The sequence below is a fragment of the Leucopleurus acutus genome, assembly GCF_964270905.1.
Source record: "Leucopleurus acutus genome assembly, chromosome: 11".
NCBI lineage: Eukaryota > Metazoa > Chordata > Mammalia > Artiodactyla > Delphinidae > Leucopleurus > Leucopleurus acutus.
The window spans coordinates 13080371-13101158 of record NC_139152.1 but is presented as its reverse complement, the minus strand read 5'-3'; the positions used below and the strand labels follow the sequence as shown (position 1 = coordinate 13101158).

Here is a 20788-nt window from a genome sequence, read left to right as displayed (position 1 = left end):
GATTCATTTTATTAAAAGGTTGGTAAAAAAAAAAAAAAAAAGGCTTTCTAAATACCACCTGAACTTAAAAGGATAAAGTAAAACAAACATTGCAGGTCTACAATTACCCCATTTTTATAAAATCTTTCCTATCTATCTGCATATACACATTCAGAGGTACACTCATGTGTGTTAATATTCACTCAATTTTAACAGAATTTTTTGGGGGTAGTGGGATTTTGAGTGATTTTTCTGATCTCCTTCAGCTATTTCTTTTTTTTTTTTTGCGTTACACGGGCCTCTCACCGCTGCAGCCTCTCCCATTGCGGAGCACAGGCTCGACGCACAGGCCCAGCGGCCATGGCTCACGGGCCCAGCTGCTCCGCGGCATGTGGGATCTTCCCGGACCGGGGCACGAACCCACGTCCCCTGCATCGGCAGGCGGACTCTCAACCACTGTGCCACCAGGGAAGCCCTCTGCTATTTCTGAATTGCTTTTTTTTTTTCTCTTTTAACCAGTAAGTATCATTTAAATAAGTCATTATTCTGAAAGTTTTTTTTAAAAGGCAGGTCAAGTACCCCTATCCAGTCTAGGAGGAAGAAAGGTATATACAACCCTACCAAAGCACATAAAAATTTCAAAAATCCAGTATAAGTAACTGAATTTCAAAATCAGGAAACAATTTATGTTCACTACAGAATCTTTAACCGGGTTGTCTTTCAATATAGTTATGATGTAGAAAAACTTTCTGGCAATTTCCATTTATAAAACTCAAACCTATCAATGCTTCCCAAGAAACAAACACAGTTTTGTTTTAGAGGCATTTTATTTAGACAACTAAAAACAATTAGATGTTCAGAAGCAGTGTACAATGAAAGAGAAATCAAACCAGTTACTTTATCATGTATTCCCCCTCTTCTTTATAACTAAAGCAAAAAAAAAAATGGCTTTCTGCTTTAAGGGAAAAGTCAGAAAAATAGGCCAATATATTTTCCCTCTTCATAATAACATAAACAGCTACAAGAAATCTACCTGTAATAAGAGAAATTGGATGTTGGTTTGCACATATTCATGAAAAAGACAACAGACTATCGTACTACAAGAGTATCACTCCATCCGCCTTCAGCTGATACTCTTGTGTTTTCACTTACAGGTATCACCAAGTTGGTTAGTTCCAGCACTGGAGCTAATTCATATTCCTCATTATTTACTGCTCATGTTTGCCTTAAGCAGAGAGTAACTCTGGAGGCTGATGCTTTTCTCTGTTTGTTTTAGTCCATAAGTTGTGTACATCTGCCTGATGCTCAGGCCTTAACCTCAGGAGTTGAACTATAGATGGAATCTGAATTCTCTGAAGCAATTTCTTCTAGTTCCTCTTCTGCTGTCTCTGGAAAGCTGATCTTCGGCTTTGCCAGCTCACCACTATCTTCTTCTATGAAAATAAAAGCAATGATGATTATGTGAATTATAATATCACTAGCAATTTCTAGCATTTAACAAGCAAGAAGAGTACGCCGAGACTATGCCAAGCGATGAGCTACAAAACATAAGAGGAACAGCTTTCTTAATAATTGTAGTTCTAAAAAAGTATGTCTTTTAGATTCATACTTTTAAATCCATACTACAACTACTCTGGGATCATTAACTAAGTACTTTTATTAAAAAACATGTCTACTTTACTAGTAAGAATCACTAAGTAGTATTATTCAGAGATTAAATATATTTACTTATAAGTTCTTTATACTGTCCTCTAGCAAGTTTTGAATTAGGAGTATTCCATTCACCAAATGATCTAGGGTAAAAATTTAGGAACAGAATATATTGTACAACAAAAAAATTTAAACCAAAGAACACAGTGGATGATTTATTAGTCATGGGCTTCTCCTTGCTGTAACCATATTATATACTTTAAAATCTATAAAGACAGAAATACTGAAAAAATTAACAGTGCAAAATGATACAAAATCATGAATAAAAATTCTTACCAGGAAGCACACATTTCCAAAGGCCGTATGTTTTTCCTACCACAGTCTGCCATAGTCGCAATGTTCCATCTTCAGAACCACTAGCATAGAGTTCTCCATCAGGACTAAACCTCACACAGTGAATGGGACCAAAATGTCCTTTGTAGGATTCTGAAAAAGAAGAGAAGGGCTTTTAGATAATTTAATACTTAAACATGACATTTAAGTATTGATACACTAGAGAAAATATTGTCTACATTATTGGGAAGATGTGAAATTCATGAGGGCAAAGTCAAAGAACTATACCTAATTAAAAATAAAGTGATTCTCATCACAAACTGGTTCATCATGTCTACCATATCTCTGTAAGATTACTCCTTTGCAATCCTAGCACACACTATGGTTTCAGACTGTCTCTAAAAAAAGGAAATACAAAAAACTGAGGCGTCATGTCCCAATAAAAATAAAGAAAGGGAGTAAATGAAAACCCCTCTAAAATCTACAGAAAGCAGATCTAAAGTCTGTGAATTCAATCCCCATTTCCAAATCCCAAACTCACTGTCTGTTTACTAGGGAACCAATTCTTATTATGACTATAGAGAGCCACCAGATGGAGCTCTTTTACACACTCTGCCTCTTCATTTCCCAGCCATCTACCTAGAGTGCACTAGTCGTTCTGTCACAAAGAACATGAAGATACAGGATCAATGCTGATCCTATATGGAGTTTAAAGAGAAAATGTACAGATTAGTAGTGGTGTTGTTCTGTTTAAGGCACATCCTTAGTTATGAACTTTTCTCATTTACTTTCTAATGCCTTATCACCTTATCAGTTTTCAAAGCTGTTTACTAGACAAGTGATCCTGTTCTGTCTCCATGTCTATTCAACTCAAGGACACTCACACACTAGCTTCCCCCAGAGAATATCATGATCATGTTACCATGAGTGTAAAAAATTATCATGAGAATAGAAAGAATATGAGATTTTGGAATAAGAATGTCTGGGTCCAAGGTTCAGTATTCACTAACTGTGACCTCAGATACCAGGCAAATAATTTACTTCTCTTTTTCAGAGCATAAAACATGTGGCCAAAACATTCTAAAACTTTGAAAAGTGACATTAAATAAAAACAATGGAAAAGAATCTCTTATTTCAACGTCACTTATAGGGACTTCCCTGGTGGCGCAGTGGTTAAGAATCCGCCTAGCAATGCAGGGGACAGGGGTTCAATCCCTGGTCCGGGAGATCACACAGGCTGTGGAGCAACTAAGCCTGTGCACCACAACTACTGAGCCTGCACTCTAGAGCCATGAGCCACAACTACTGAGCTCAAGTGCCACAACTACTGAAGCCTGTGTGCCCTAGAGCCCACACGCTGCAACTACTGAGCCCGTGCTCCGCAACAAGAAAAGCCACTGCAATGAGAAGGCCTCACACCACAACGAAGAGTAGCCCTTGCTCACCGCAACTAGAGAAAGCCCATACACAGCAACGAAGACCCAATGCAGCCAAAAATAAATAAAATTTTAAAAGTCACTTACATTCAAGCAATAAAGGATGAACCATAAACAATTAAAATAGATTCTATTTAGTCTATTCACCAAGGTTTGATTTACCCAACCCAAATCCATCAGTTTTCCCAAAGAAACAAAACATAAAATTGTCTTTTATTCTTTGTGTATAATTCTAACAAGTTTAAGTTCATTGGATGGTAAAGCAAGACAGCTAAAAGCAAAGTAGCAGCTAAAAAATTGGCTGAGGTGTTAATCACTGAAACCTAACATTTCATCAAGGTACCTATATTTTAAGAAAAAGAGGACAACTCACCTAATTCTTCTCCACTATTATAATCATACTTATAAAGTTTAAAATCTTCACCCCCTGCAACAAGAAATTCTTTCTCAGGATGAAGAGATGCAGAATTGATGGTTGCAGGAGCTTCAAAAGACTTAATTGGGTCCAAACTAGAAAAAAAATTTAGATAATATTTATAAATTTTTATTAGTTAATAAATAAGGAAACAATTATACATTTAAACTGTTCCTAAACTCTGAAACTCAAGGAATAATCCAATATTCATTTAGTCAAACACAGTGATGTTAAAAAAAAAAAAAACCCTCTAGGTGTGCAAAAAAGGGAACTCTCCTACACTGTTGGTGGGAATGTAACTTGGTGCAGTCACTATGAAAACAGTGTGGAGATTCCTTAAAAAACTAAACATACAGTTGCCATATGATCCAGCAACCTCACTCCTGGGCATATATCCAGACAAAACTATAATTTGAAAAGATACACGCATCCCTATGTTCATAGCAGCACTAGTCACAATAGCCAAGACATGGAAACAACCTAAATGCCCATCGACAGATGAATGGATAAAGAAGATGTGGTACATATATACAGTGGACTACTACTCAGCCATACAAAAGAATGAAATGATGCTATTTGCAGCTACATGGATGGACCTAGAGATTATCATACTAAGTAAGTCAGAAAGAGAAAGACAAATACCATATGATATCGCTTACATATGGAATCTACAATATGACACAAATGAAATTACGAAACAAACAGACTCACAACACAGACTGGTGGCTGTGGGGCGGGGAGGAAGGGATGGGGTGGGAGTCTGGGATTAGCAGATGCAAATTATTATACAGAGAATGGATAGCAACAAGGTCCTACTGTAGAGCACAGGGGACTATATTCAATATTCTGTGATAAACCATCATGGAAAAGAATATAAAGAAAGAATGTATGTATATGTATAACTGAATCACTTTGCTATACAGCAGAAATTAACGCAACCTTGTAAATCAACTACACTTCAATTTAAAAAAAAAGAGTAAAAACACCTTTAAAAACCCCTCTAAATAATATTAGCAAAAAAATAAAAAATTCAGAAGGATACTATGCCCAAGTGAAGTTCATCTGCAAAATACAAAGATACTTCCACAGAGGGATATCCACACTTTGTGCAGTGAATGCCTTCCTGAAAATGACTGGGCTGGCTAATTAAAACAGTATGGCTAATATACTGGGACTTTTGCTTTGAAAAAAATTTAATTCTGCATTGTCTGATTTTTCTAGGACAAGCATGTATTATCTTTGTAAATAGAAAAGTTTTTACAGTAAGTAATTAATATAAAGGATTATTTGTATATTATTTTCAACTGCTGAGAATTTATAAGTTTCTGCAACAGGAAAAACCTTTAATACTGTGAAATACAGAACTGCTAAAATGGATCAGTTTTTAACTATCAGGCTATAAAACAATAACTAACTCCAAGACTACAGCTACGTAACAAAAATCAATGCATAACAGTAGCATCACCTGAATATCAATGAGTTTGGACATCGGCTCTTTTCCAGTCTAACCCTAAAAATCCTGAAAGGTTTCCAACACACAACGTTAGAGTATTTCAGCTCCAAAATGTTGCCATCCTATTCCCACATCACACACTACAAAGCATGAAAATTAAGGCTGACTTACACAGGATCACTGAATAGCAACTTTCTGACTTAAATGTTAGAATATATTAACAGGCCAGCAAACCTCCACCACCAACATTTCAGGCAACGTTCTACAGCAGGGCTGCACGCTGCCCAAATCCAGAAACAATGAACGTAGTTGTATCATTTAATGGTTCTGAGCAATAACATTATTATTATCAATAACTTTACTATTATTATCAATTCACTGAGTGTGTATGAACTCTTTTACATTCTTAATTGCTCATGTCCATTATGACTGCCTTCTCTTTCCTTCTGCCATTCAGTGAAGCTTAGCTCTGCAGATGGCCCTTTAGAGGAAAGGTTAGGACTGCTGGTCAGAGTATAATGTGGTATATTCCTTATGGAAATCAAGTAAGTGGCATGTTTACTAAGAACTTTAAACACATTGCCACCCTTTGTTTTGTTTGTTTCAAACTAGTTTATTTAGGGGTTCCATTTTCACTCCTCAATAAATTTTATGTATTTCTCACATGCTTCTTCACCCATTAGTTCATCTAATTCTGAAGGGTTTACTCAGTGTCGTCTTGATCTTCGCAACAAGATTTATTGACAAGTCCTGGCTTTTCTGCAAGGGCTTCATTAATTTCACTTACTTCTCCTGATAGAGGAGAACAGAGTTCACTAGCAGTTTTCACACTTTCCAAAGCACCAAACTCATCTTGTTTGTTCAACTTTGTTCCAACTTCAGGCAGACTACACTAAACAACATCTCCCAAAGCTTCCTGTGAAAAACTGCTGATCCCCACTGTTCCAACACCATTTTCTGCTGTCATGTTTCTCTGTGAATCTACCCACTGGAGAGCAGATTGCACAGCGTGTGGAAGGCACCCACCCAGGGCCGTGGCAGGCAGGGTGGGTCAGGTGACAAAGCAGCACGCAGGCTGCAGACTGCTCCAGCCATGACATTCCTAACCTTTGAACGGATGATTCTACTTACAGGATTCTCTTGTAAAGAAACATTCAAGAGATGTACCACAAATCTCACTGCAGTGTCAAAACAGGGGAACTGATACATGATTTAGTATAACCTATGATGCAAAACACCTAGTAAAACTGTTTGCAAAGAATTTTAACGGCTAAGAGTATTTTAGAATAAAAAAAATAGGGCTTCCCTGGTGACGCAGTGGTTAAGAGTCCACCTGCCGATGCAGGGGACACGGGTTCATGCCCTGGTCCAGGAAGATCTCACATGCCACGGAGCGGCTGGGCCCATGAGCCATGGCCGCTGAGCCTGCGTCCGGAGCCTGTGCTCCGCAACGGGAGAGGCCACAACAGTGAGAGGCCCGCGTACAGCAAAAAATATAAAAAATAAAAGTTATATTCATTAGGGTACTAGTAACTAAAGAAAAAAACCCATAGTAACACACACACACACACACACATACACACACACACACACGAAGAAAAAAGACTAGCAAAAAATATAGCTATCACGAACCTTCTGGCTGTAGGACTGGAGGTTTTTAAAAATTATATTTTCTAAATTGTCAACATCAGCATTTAATACATTTACAGTCACAAAAATTAAGTCTGTTTTTTAAAAAATCATTAGGTCTATACCATACTTGGAAGCAGAAAAAAAAAATCACTAATTTCTCTGAAATTTTAAAGTGAAATAAATAGCAGAATCAAGATCACAGAGGTTTATAGAGTAATGAACAATATAAACTACAGCACCAGCCTAGTGATCCTTTTAAGAAAAATACTGATTAAAAATTGGTGAATTTTACCAATAAATGCCCTAAATATCTGGAAATTAATTTGATTAATTCCTCTGATTAAAGTATACCAAATTCTTAAAAAACTCATTATTATTGGGTATGGAAACACTTCCCTCCATATACATAATATAGGCCAAAATTTGCCTTTAAAAGAGTTAAATACCTTAGCATATGCCTTCCAATGTTTAAGTACCTTAAACTGCCCCTGTATTACCAGAAAAGAAAATGAAGGTATTTCTTAGACATACCTTACTGCACTATGAAAAGCAATAGATCGTCCATAAGTTATTACCAATATCTCTCCCTCAGGAATATATTCCATACTGCTAACAGACATATTAAAATTTAGAGATTTCACTTCTGTCATAGTAGCATGATCCCAAAGGCTGAAGAAAAAAAAGAAAAAGAGGACAGTAAGGAGGTATTTACTCATTTAAGAAAAACGCTTACAGCTTAAATTACATCTGCAGGTTAACCAATGAAATAACCACAATTGTAAAACAACCTCTACTCCAACTCATAAATTACAGATGATACTGAGAAATTTTGGGATCCTATAAAACATCAAATTATTTGGTAGCTTGTCGATGAAATCAAAACTAATACTTTAAATATACTTCCCAAATGATTCAGCAGAACTGTGCTATTAAGACACTCCTAATCTAATCAATCTCAGCGTTGCTCTAAATAATGGTTCTTACACTTGATTTTTGTAAGTCTGATAGTTATCGTTCCACAGAAAAATACATTAGGTGTCAGCTCACAAAACTGTGTACAGAATTTCAGGGGTTTACTGACACCCTGTGGCCAGCCTGCCCACTGACCCGGGTTAAGAGCATCTGCGTATAAAGGTGTCAGTAGTCTTAATTGTCTTGTGAATTCTGCTCTATGTTTATAACAGTAAACGGATAGCTTCAGAAAAATGTGACCCCTGCACAGCCAAAGTTGTAATGTTCAGACACAATTCTTCCTACATAGTAGTTATAAAAAACTTTCAAATATAAGCTCTAAGGTCAAATATTTTTCAAACTTTAAATTATTAAAGAAAAATTACTTACCGAACAGTTTTATCATCAGCTGAAAGGATCTGTTTATCCTCACTGCACCACAGAGCCTTTTTAATACCAGAGGTATGACCACTGATTTCCTTAGGGTCTTAAGATAAAACAATTTAAAATACATTTGTTAATATTTGATTTTTAAAACTAAGCAATATTTGAACAACTATGTAAAAAGAAAAGAAATACTATGTTTTAAATTAGACTGCAACTTTTCAAAGCCCACCACAATTTAAACTTGATGTTTACCTAGGATACATTTAGTTTTTCCATACTGAAACAAAAATTTATCTGCGTGATAAGGAACCCAAGAACTATACATGTAGATGGGACTGAATACACCACTCCCTCCAGCTTACTTTTCTGCTTTTGAAAGCACTGTCGTACTTCAGTGAAAGAAAAGAATAACTAAGGTGGCATAATTTAATAAGAATATGGACCCAGGAACAAGACAGCCTGAGCTAATTCTAGTGCTAACACTAATGCTAGGACCCTCTTCCAAGCCACTGTTGGCAGAGAAAAGCATCAAAAAGGTGGGAACCGGTCTCTGTTCGAGACTTTCCAAAGACTTAAAAAACAAAAACAAAACCACTTGTTATCTCTGGGCAAAAGGAGAAGTTGGAGGCAATAACAGTCAACACAACTTTGACTTTGGGCAAGTCACAACCTTTTGAAGACAACATTTCTTCACTTGGAAACTGGATTAACAATAGTTACTATACCCTAGATTTGAGTATAAGAATCAAATGAGAATATACATTCAAAGTTTCTTTTTTTGCCTTTTAAAAAAAATACAGAGTTACTAGAGGTATTTCACATTAAATTCCCCCAAGCGACAATATCTCTATTCCCAAAGTTCTGTGTGTGGGAATTTGGAGGCTGGCCAGTGGTGGATATGTCCAAAGAGACAACACTACACCAGTACTATGATCCCAACTTACTCTTTGGCTGCATGATGTTTGAGTGGATAGCAAGAGCTGAATGCAAAACACAGACAGACACTGCTACCAAGACACAGATGAAAACCATGCACACGTTACAGCAGCCATCATCTAAAGTTTCTAATCGGGTTTCTGACAGACAGTAAAAGCTCAGTTAATTGCTCTTCTTTCCAATGCAAGACAGTGGAAGAGCCACTTTCAAAAGGCAGCTTTGAGACAGGTAAAAGACCACGAAAGTTGTCTACCTGAGCCCTGAACTATCTTGCTGAGTCAGACAGACACGCTGATTCAGTGAGGTCAGAGTAGTTTGCTATGTTTTGGCATAAAGTTATTAGACAGAATGAAGAGAAAAATTACCAGGTGCCAAAGGACAATAATCCACAAAGGTAGTTTGTTTCCTCACCTTAGAAGTACTTTTAGAAAAGATATTTCAAGAACAACTGTTTAATTTCCAACGTAGCTTTGACTTTCTTACAAATTTCAAAAATTTATTGACTTATGAATAAACAGTAGTACCCAAGATACAAAATTTAAGACCCTAACTAATATATAATAAATAAAACAAAATTCTTTTTGTCATCTTTTGGTAGCTTTTAAAATACATAGTATGTGACTAGAAAAGCACTGAAATACTACAAAATAGAGGTGAATATCTGACGAGGGAAGAAAAGGTATATCTTACAACTTTTGTGCAATGAGAGAATTCATAAAGGAAATGATAGGTTTTACCACCCAATTTTTAAAAATGTGCATACCATAAACCTTACTGACAAAATTTAAAAGCAAATGATTACTGAGAATACAATAAAGAAACTTTAAAACGAGTAATAAAAAGATGTACAGGTGCTTGGTTCACAGAAGTACATTAAAATGGTATTCAACAGTATTTTAATCTCATGAATAATTTTTCAAGTGCACATTAATAAGACAATCATTTCTCTTCTATTAAATTGGCAAAGATAAAGCTAGTTATCAGTGTTTGCTAGAACAGGTTAGCTATAGATACATTTTTATACTTCACTGGAGGGCCCTTTGGTAGTATCTATCAATGGCTTCCAAGCATACCTCCTTTTTGTCCCAACAATTCTATTTCTATGTAGGTATCCTACAGAAACAATTGTGGAAGTATATGCAACTATAAGGATGTTAAGCACAACACTGCTTATAATCTTTAAACTTTGTAAATAACCAAATAAGCCATAATAGGAGATTGGCTAGTTCACTTACCCACAGAATAGAGAGCCACACAGTCATTAGAAAGAATGAATAGAATATTTAAAGACATGAAAAAACTATTATTACAGATTTTTAAAATTCTTCTGAATAGCTAATATACCCGTGTGGTTCAAAAGTCTAAGTATGTATACACACTGAGAATTCTTACCCTTCTCACCTACAGATAATAACCACTCCTTCTAACCAAAAGGTAGTTAACACTGTTACACACATTTTTAGACTCAGTATCATAATAAAAATTTACCATGATAATTTTTTAAATTGTAGGAAGGCTATACAAGCACAATGTAGTAAATAAATCAATATTTCAAAAGATACCTGCATTAAAAAAAGAACTGGAAAAACATGAACCAAAAGCTAAAGACGTTATCAGCAATTAATAATACTGGATGATGGACTATATTTTAATTTTTTTCTTTGTGATTATCTTTATTTTCCTAATTTGAGTACTAAATATGAATTCCTTTAATCAGGAAAAGTTACTTAAATTAAAAGAAAACAAAACCACAAATACGTATAAATTACACTTACCTGCTTCAGGTTTGTTCAAGTCATATATGCGTAACAGTTTATCCTGTCCCCCGGTTAACAAGTAATTACTATCCTGAAAACACACATAAGTAAGATCTTACTAGATTAACCATTTTAAAAGCTATATCTCTTTGAAACTTCTTCAACACCAAACAGAATCCAAATAAGGCTCACAGATGTCACAAGGAGATGCATACAGACCAATTACTCCTGAGAAAATACTGCAGAGCATTTATCTTTCTCATAATAGCCAAAGCCCTGTAAGCTTCCCAGTTCAAATGTCATACCACCTCCACATGGCTTCTCTTAGCGGCCCTGATCCGGCTCCCTACTGAGGAGTACATCTGTGATGATCTCAAATTTATCCTCTCCCTTTTGAAAGTGGCTGGGAAACATTATTTGGGCTTTTCAGATGTTTGTTGCTATTGTTGAAGTATTGATACAAGAGTTCCAGGGTTCTTAAAAGCCTCATAGGATCAACTAAGAAGAAATACTCATTGAGTTGAACAACAAAGGGATCAGGGGACCCACCCTCCACACAGTCGAAATCCACGTATAAGTTATAGTCAGCCCTCTATACATGTGGTTCCTCCCACATGCAGTTCCTCCACATGTGCAGATTCCACAACTGTGGACCATGGGATACTGCAGTATGCAGTATTTATCAGTGAAAAAATCCATGTTAAGTGGACCTAGACAGTTTAAACCTGTGTTATTCAAGAGTCAACTGTAAAGGTGTACAGTTTAATCTACAGTCAAATCAAATATAAGCCAATATACACCAAATATTCCCCCAGAAAACCAAATATACAAACCAATCAAATATAAAACCATTGTCATATCCTATAATAACAGCAATTTAACTTCCTAAAACAAATTACATTTTCTGATACCTGCGTAAAATCCACAGTCTTGACAATGTGTTTATGAGCCAGGGTCATCAATTCATCTCCTGAGACAGCATCCCACACTTTGCTAAAAATAAAAAGTAAAATTAGAAGATAAACGTGTGGTAATTTTGACAATTAATTACCAAATAAGTTAGATATTTGAAATGTTATATAACTACATGATAAGGTAAAAACAATATAACAATCTAATTCTGACAATGGAAAATATCAAATTTTAAGTAAACAAGTTTCATGAAGCAATCCATTCTTACTTTCATTTTAGCCTGTAGCCATAATATCCTTTTAGCAAGACTGTAAACATTTTAACCAGTTCAGTTTCACCTTTCCAATATTTTTTCTCTATTCTTTACTCTCGTGTACATGAGAAACAAGAAATGAAAAACAAGAAGTCCTTTAAAAGAATTTTACAGGAGAATGAAAAGCCTTGACAGAAGTTACATGAAATTTTAAAACAAGACAGTAGAGAAGAAAATATTCTCCCCATCTCTTCCTCAAAGTTGACTCTTAAATTCTCAAATCCTAGTCCAATTAACTTCCACACAAAGTAACAGCCTTTGATTATATAATGCTAATGTTGAGAAGATTTTAAATCTCTCAACTGTTATTTTCCCTAACCCAACCCAAAATATGTATGTGACTACACACACATACGTATGTGTGTGTATACGTTGGAGGATAATAATGAAATAATAGTTCATAAAAATACTGTAAGGGGTTCCCCAAATAAAAAAGCTTAAACAGTAAAGAAGAAGAAAAAAAACCAATTCATTTTAGGTCAGAAGAGGTCATTGAAAAATAAACAAGAAAACTTTCCAGGCAGGAAAAGAAACTGTTATGAGGAACAAGCTACGCTCCCTAAAGATTTCCATTTTAATGTAATTGACAGTTATTTTTAGGAAAAAAGTGAACAATGAAATAGTGGAGAAAGAAAAACAGAGAAAAGCAAGGAGTATCTTTTCTTCATTTATTCATTAATCACACAATAAATATATCAAGTATGTCACTCTAGACTCAGTACTAGGGCACAAAAGGGAGAAAAAAAATGATCCCAAAGAAAGTTCCTGCCTTAGTAGAGCATTAGCTTTAGCTGAGGTGAAAAAAAAATCCATTAAATAATACATTTAAGAAATATAATTAAACGACAAACACACATGACTATAGAAACACAAAAAACACACCACTAATTACGCCAGAAAGTCCAGAAACTCTAAGCATCAAAACCTGTAGCCTTAAAGAGCACGTAGAAATATGTCAGGGGAAAAAAAAGGGAAAGGCCATTGTAGATAAGCATTAATAGCATGTGCAACGGTAAAGAAACATGAACCATCTAACAGGAATAAATGCTGATGATACAATAGAAACCTTGCAAATTATATACTTGAGTCACGAGTAGCTGAGTAAATATGTTCTGAGAGAAACAATGTCAACTATGAGTGGTACTGCTACTAAACTCTCAAATATTAATTTCTCTTTGCACAGGAAACCTGTTCTAATCTCCCCCGTTTCCAATTCAACTCTCTTGGTCCAACCCTACTTCCCCAACCTCATTCTGTATTATTTCTCCTAATCTAGTCACACCAGATTATAGACCACTCCTCAAACAAGCCATGTATTGTCTTCCAGGCTCCTCTGTCTCTGCTCATATTGTTCTATTAAGCATGTATTTTACATTCTCAGCTATCACAGTTCTACTCACCCTCGGTTGATCACAAATGGTATCTTTTCACTAAACCTTCTATTTATCTCGCCTCCATTAACCATTCCTTTCTGTTTTTTCCACCAAGCTCAGCTTATACTGATTACTGTGTTTAACTTTGCTTTGCTTTTACTTTTGTTTACATATGCTTACTCTTAATCACAGGGAAATCAGTGATAAGAGTTCACAAAGATTAGACTGCTGCAATAACAGAAGGTGTCAAAAGTGAAGAAAACATCAAATGTACCTGAAACCTCTGTTCTGTTCATATGATGCCATGCCTCAAAGGAACTCTGGGCAATGTCTTTAGAAATACTAATTTCAAGTATATTCAATCATCTTCCCCAAACTCCTTAAAATCTTAATATGCTGCTTAGACCATGTCCATTCACTGGTGAGGAGGAAGGCACTGGAGTGACTGGAGGAGTATCATCCAGAAGCCCCACGCATCTAGTTGTTTTCCTCCTATTTAGAAACACTAGTAAAATTGAGTTCGGCACTCTCGACAGAGCATGTTCTAGTCACTTGTACTAGATCTACTTAAGCACTCTCTGGACAGAGCACAGGCATCTTCTTTACTTTTGGCACTCTCCAGATGAAGACAGTAGAGGGACTGAGAAGAGGATCAGGAGATGTAGTGCTAACATTAGCTCTATGAATTAAAAGACATAAAGAGGATGGTGTTTCAGGGACAGTGTACACATCAGCTGACTTGACTGCCCGAATTACCTCAAGTTAACATTCTAAACTGACCCACGGACCAGCTCTGCTGAATATATTTTCTCCACAAGAAATAGGAACAAAATTATCCTTTAGATAAACATGAAATTAATGAATTTTCTGAGAAACCTAAGAATGAGGGAACAAAAACAATCACCCAAAAATAATTTATACCAACTACGATTAATCAGGTAAGCTGGGGAGCTCTTTAGTGCGTCAAGTTCCATAACAGCAGACCCCATACAAGTCATTAAAAGAGAAGAATATAAACAAAGAATGCACATACTCCCACACCTCACAGACAGACACAGAGCAATTGAAGGGTAAGACTCAGCGTCCATTAACCGAGTACCTACTATGTAACAGACACTATGCTAGACTCCAGGCATGTAAGTGGAGAAAGATCTCTCTGATTTGCACAAAAATCAGACTTACACTCATTTCACAGATGTGAAAACCGAAGTTTAAGAAGCATCCCATGACCAAACTGAAAATACACAGCATGGCTAGCGCATAAGCTCAGGCCTGGCTAATGTAAACGCTTACATCTTTCTCACTGTATGATGGCACCTGAGAGCCTTAACTGAGGGGGGAAGAACCCAAAACTATTCCCTCTTGTTATTTAAATCTACTCAAACTTCCTTGCATGAAACCGAAAGGTTTCATGGCTTTAGCACAGAAGTTCCAAAATAACACATGATTTTGGTCTAGTAGGGGTGGTAGCTACCAGTGTTACCCTACACATGTAACACTTACATAGTTATTAGATTTTAGGCAATATTCTAAATATTAGAAACATATCAACTTATTCAATATTCACAACCAGAGGTAGGCACTGTTACTATTCTCATTTTTATAGATGATGAAACTAAAAAAAAAGAGATTAAATAAAGTTCACAAGGTCACAGAGCTATTAAAGGATGGAGCCTGGGTTCAAACACAGACAATATGGCCCCATTAAAATTAATGCTTTTGGGCTTTCCTGGTGGCGCAGTGGTTGAGAATCCGCCTGCCGATGCAGGGGACACGGGTTCGTACCCCGGTCCGGGAACATCCCACATGCCGCGGAGCGGCTGGGCCCGTGAGCCATGGCCCCTGAGCCTGCGCGTCCAGACCCTGTGCTCTGCAATGGGAGAGGCCACAACAGCGAGAGGCCCGCGTACCGCAAAACAAAAAACAAAAGCTTGTCTCTTTTAATGCTAATGTCTATAGTGTCTAAGATCTTGTCACATTTATTACCTAATTATATTTAACTTAAAATACCACTTTATTAACTATTAACTTACCACCAAACTGGGACCTAGTTTCAATAATGACATTTGTAAAATCCACTTACCAAATATCTGAAATCTAGAGCTTTTAATTCCAATTTTCCATCTCTGTTATAAAATCAATGACATTCATTCCCAATGACAATGCTCCTACTGGACTGAGCAAAAAACAAACTTTGGAGGAGTTAAAGGGAAAAAAAAAAAAAAAGCTGAACTCATGGCAGACACAAATGTCTTAGAAGCAAAACCAAGATCTATAATTCGTCCATTCTTTATCCTTCTACTTTAGAAAAATTCCTTAAGTTATTTATTTGACAAACATAAAGTACTGAACAAACCAGGGATACAAAAAAATATAAAACATGGCCCCTGGCCTCAAAAAGCAATGACACTGAAGTCAATAAGTACTGTAAGAGCCAGAAGTTTAACACAGGGAACAGTGTGAGCAAAAAGAAGGAATGGGCACCTTCACCTTCCAACACTCCTCAAGTCTTCCTCGTCTGAGAATCACTTTTACTTCCTATTTTTCACCTCCCATAATTAACAATCAAAGGAGTCTCTGTCACATTATAAGCACACATGCTGACATCTACAGCAACATTTGACCTGAAGCTGTTGACATTACAGGACTGACATAAAACCAAGCAGTTCCTTATTTTATCAGAATTTCATACAATCACAATAGGGCAGCGTGCAAAGCCTTACAATGGTTATTCATGAACATAATAACATCTATTCATTGAAGGCACAGAAAAAAAGTTCATACTGACATTTATAACTTTTCTTACTGCTCTCTCATTGTCTCAAATTTAATCCCACATAAGCATGGGATTATATCTCCCTCTCCTTATTTTAAAAATTTTATTTTTAAAAACTTACATATAGTAAAACTAACTCCGAGATATAGAGGTCTACGAGTTTCATCAAATATATAGTCATGTATCCACCACTCAATCAATCTGCCTTCATTTTTCATAATAAACTTAGTATGTTTAATTTGCTTAATACAAAGGAGCAACAAACACATTTACAATTGCTCCCTAGTGTGAAATTCTGTTAAAAAAAAAAAAATCAACAAGACCACTTTTACTCTCCAGAGCCTCAAATCTTTTAATAGAGTATTACATGTGCAACAGCCCTTGACATTACCTTCCTTAGTTTAAGCATTTAAGTGCCTGCTAAATCACAAACACAATTAGGAACTAGAGATACCAAAGTTATATATGACACATGTTCAGATGGGGAAAGTGGGTCACTGCAAATCACTTTAATAACATACGCAAACGCCAAAAATCAGAATAGGTAAGGTGTATTCTGGCAACAATATTAGTATAACTAGACTGTGGGGCATACGGTGTGCAGTGCCAGATGATGATAATGATGAACTAGGATGAGACCAAATTTTCAAGAGCCAACAAGTGAAATTTAACCTTTAGGCCAGTGGTTAAAGGCTGCACATCAGAATCACCTAGACCTTCAAGGAAAAGAACTGATGTTCGGGACAGCACCCCCAGACCAACTAAATCAGAATTTCTAGGTACATGCATCTGAGTATTTTAAAAGCTTCTAATGTACACCCAACATCATGGACCACTGACAAAGCACAGGGAAGACAAGAGATCATGAGATGGAGAACTGACATGACGATATTTGTATCTGTGTTCACGAATACAACTGGCAGCACCAGGGAGGATGAACAGATGGGAAAGGACAAGTATTAGGGACCTAAACTAATATGGCAGTGGCCGAGGCATAACAAACAATGTGGTCAGGAAACATTCTGCTGGTAGAATCAACAAAGAAGATGATAATCTAGATGGAAGGGAAAAATCAAGAATGATTTAGATTTCAGCCTTAAAAAACTTAAAATATGAAGAATAATTGAGTTGGGGAGTTTTAAATATGTCTAACAAAAATGAGAGTGAAATTGGGCTAAAAATGTGGGGTCATTAAGCACTAGGAAGTCATAGGAGTTAATGATACCACTCAGCCAGCACATGTGGGGCAGTATTTGGAAGCATGACCATCAACATTCATTATCTGAAGTGTCTGTTAATAATGCAGATTCCTGGGTCCCAATCCAGACATGAAGAATTTAGTCATTTAAGTCTCTGAACATTGTGAGAACTATTTAAGAGAAAGAAGCAGGCAGGATCAGGGTGGAATTTTGGTGAGATCAAACACTATGTGTTCTGTATGGCAGGCAGTGAGAATTCTATGAATACTTTGATTGAAGTTTTGATCATTTCAGAACACAATCCACAGACAACTCCAAAGGTGGCCATTTTTGGCGGCACTTACGCTGTGAAATCTGCAGCTGCTGTAGCTGCTTTGGTGGCGTCCTTATTTAGTGTTGCACCCCAAACAGCACCCTTATGACCCAAAAATGTTCCAATCCAGTCTCCTGTATCTCCCTGGCGTAGCATAGGTTTACCATCTAAAAGATATTTAAGAAGACATGTGATTTACAAGTTTAGATTACTTAAAATTTAAGATTCAAACATAAAATGATCATATTGAAAAACAAAGTGGAAAACTGCTTTTGTTGTCTAACTATTCTCACTCACAGGGATCACTAAGGAACGTCCAGAAATAAATTAACTGAAGAACCGAGCTGGACACTCTCTTTGGGAAGCATTTGTAATTCGGTGAGAAGACTACTGATCTGCATCAAAACAATCTAGATTTGCGTCTTATTTTGGACAAACTTCTTAACAGTAAGTCTCAGCTTCCATTTGAAAAATGGAAATGAAAAATTCCATACAACAAACAGTATCCTATGAGATAACAGGAGTAGCAAGTCTTTGTAAACTAAGGTGTGAAACAAGGCCTGGCCTAGTTTCTGCATTCCCCGAATCCTTGAAAGATTTACGGTGTCTGCTGCCCGGGGCGTCTAAGCAAGTGCACAGTTCAGCTTCTCCAGAAATAGCAATAAAGCTAAAATGAGAGACCTTGATTAGGGGCATTACTTAGCAAAGCCCCTCGTCGTCAGCTGAGGAAACCCTAACACTACTCCTCTCCCCATCAGCCCACCGTGGACCCTAACCTCAAAGGCTGCGAGAGCCGCAGTCCGCTCGGCAAAGGGGAGTGCCGGCCCCCACTCCCTTTCCGCCCAGTCCCAGCCGTCAGGGGCCCGATCAGCGGCCCTGCTCACCTTTGCAAGCGCTTATCAGGAAATAGCCGTAAGGCGTGATGCCACTGAAGGCCAGATCCACCACGGGACGCGTGTGGCCCGAGCAGGTGAGCGGCGTCTGCCTCATCGCCATGGCGGCTGCGAGCCGTGCGATCCGGCGGGGGAGCCGAGGGTCGTCTGGTCTTTTCTCTCCTCCGTGGCACCGCCTCCGCCTCCTCAAGGCCCCCGCCCTGACTCTGGGGTTGGGCCGGGAAACGGGAAAAGGCCAATCCGGTGGCCCCGAGGTCAGAAAGGGGTTAGGGACGGGTCAGGGAGTCTGCGACGGACGACCGACCGCCGTCGAGGGAGGGAAAGGGAGGGAGGGAGGAGAGTAGGGGAGGGGAGAACCGCAGAATCCGCGGCCACGACCCACACCGTCTACACCGGTACAGGCAGGAAGTGACGACACCAACCACGCAGAACGTACGCCGGAAGTGACGATCCGGCGGGAAGGCGGGTTCGCCAGGTAGAAGAGGCTTAGTGGAGCCAGAAGGACGGCAGCGCGCAGGCGCGAGATCAGCGTTCGTTGAACACGTGACGCTGGACCTGCGCCCGCTACGCACGGCGTCTGGCAGCGCTCTAGGCTCTGGATAAAAGTCCCGGTGAGCAACTTTGAGTGGTCGGTCGCGGCCTTGCTGTTCTCGGGCGCAGTTCGGGGCGGGGGGCGCGAAAGCGGGTCCTTCTCCGCTCAGGCCCTGAACCTGGCGGCCCATGTGGATTACGCACCGAGCAGTCCAACCAGTTGGACTCTGCTTAGTATCACAACATTTAAGCTGAACAACCAGAGTTGTTCCCAGCGGCGGCCCAAACCTGCAAACACTAAGAACTTTTTTTTCAATCTTTATTAACAATTATATAGGCAGCTCCTCCGGGATTGTCTACAAGGCCTTTAAGAAAAGTAATTTCAAAAAAAAAAAAAAAAAGAAAAGTACTTTCCCCAGCCACCCCTAATGCTGTGTAACATTCCTCCATTGCTAGTGTTTTAGAAGTGTTAAGTAACTTTCAAGACAGTTAAATTCAAATTACTTTTTGTTTTGAGGACTTCGGAGGACTCTAGAGCAGTGGTCCTCAAATTTTTGGATGAAATACCCACATCAATAAAACTTGAGTCCGCACTCCAAGTCTATGGATAATAATTTGTAAATTACGTTCATGTTAGTGCATAGACAAAAATAGAAATACTAGAAGAATCTAAAAACTAAATATAAATAGAAACGCTGGTATTATCTTCCTGCAGGCTGCCCACTTTGGATATCGCTGCGCTGTGTGGCATCCAGAACAGTTGATGGAGTGCTCATACAAAAGCTGTACTGAGCAGGAAAGGTCCTTTCTCTGGGCAAGTTGTTCCTTTCCTTTGATGTTGGTTAGAAAGTCAATCGAAAACATCAGAGATTTTTGTGGCCTATTCACTGCTTTATCCCCCAGGCCATAATGTCTTGGCATATAACACATATTTAATCCGCACAAAAGTCTCTCAGTGTTTCCTTCTGCATCATCTTTTGGTGATAAACATGTATCTTCATTGAAGATTCAAGTCTAATTACTTGAAGGAACACTTGAAGTACTTCCCCATTTTATTTCCTTAGCATTTTGTTCATTCATCTATAGTAGAGCACTTACTGTATATGTTTTCCATTATCTTTTGTTCTCTCTGTGCCAACCTCACCCTGTGGTCCAGCCCACACACACACTCCATTCACATTTAAATTATGAGCTCCTTAATGGGAAAGGTTATGTCTTTGTCATCTTTGTACTCTTATTACCAGAAGAGTGAATGACATTTAGTGAATGCTCAACAAATGATTATTAAATAAATAGATGCATTACTGATGGAGGTAAATAAAGACACAAGTTAGAGCTAGTCAGTAAAATATTAATATATGTCCATTTGTTGCTTGTTGTCTGTAGGTAAGTTTTACAACTGAAAACTTCTTTGTCTCTAAAGAATGTATAGTTCCTACTCATTTGGATTCTGAGTTCTAAGAGTATTATTATCATGATCAATCGTGTGGGGTTCAAAGTCAGTTTAACATTAAAAGACAGATTACTTCAATTAATATGATTAATCACA

General features: G+C 37.7%; 1 protein-coding gene across 2 annotated transcripts; it reads right to left on the bottom strand.

The window, feature by feature from the left end:
- Nucleotides 1–208: 208 nt before the first annotated feature.
- On the bottom strand, nucleotides 209–19091 carry STRAP (serine/threonine kinase receptor associated protein). 2 transcript variants are annotated; one of them, XM_082850612.1, is made up of 9 exons: nucleotides 18700–19091; nucleotides 17847–17982; nucleotides 11841–11922; nucleotides 10948–11020; nucleotides 8240–8336; nucleotides 7430–7567; nucleotides 3772–3908; nucleotides 1966–2115; nucleotides 209–1409 (listed from the first exon to the last, which is right to left on the bottom strand). In XM_082850612.1, exons 1-9 carry the CDS (start codon nucleotides 18809–18811, stop codon nucleotides 1285–1287), a joined length of 1050 nt encoding a protein of 349 aa, XP_082706738.1. In that variant the 5' UTR covers nucleotides 18812–19091; the 3' UTR covers nucleotides 209–1284. The 2 variants fall into 2 exon arrangements, with proteins under 2 accessions (XP_082706738.1, XP_082706737.1); XM_082850611.1 differs by having other exon boundaries at nucleotides 211–1412.
- Between the last annotated feature and the right edge of the window lie 1697 nt (nucleotides 19092–20788).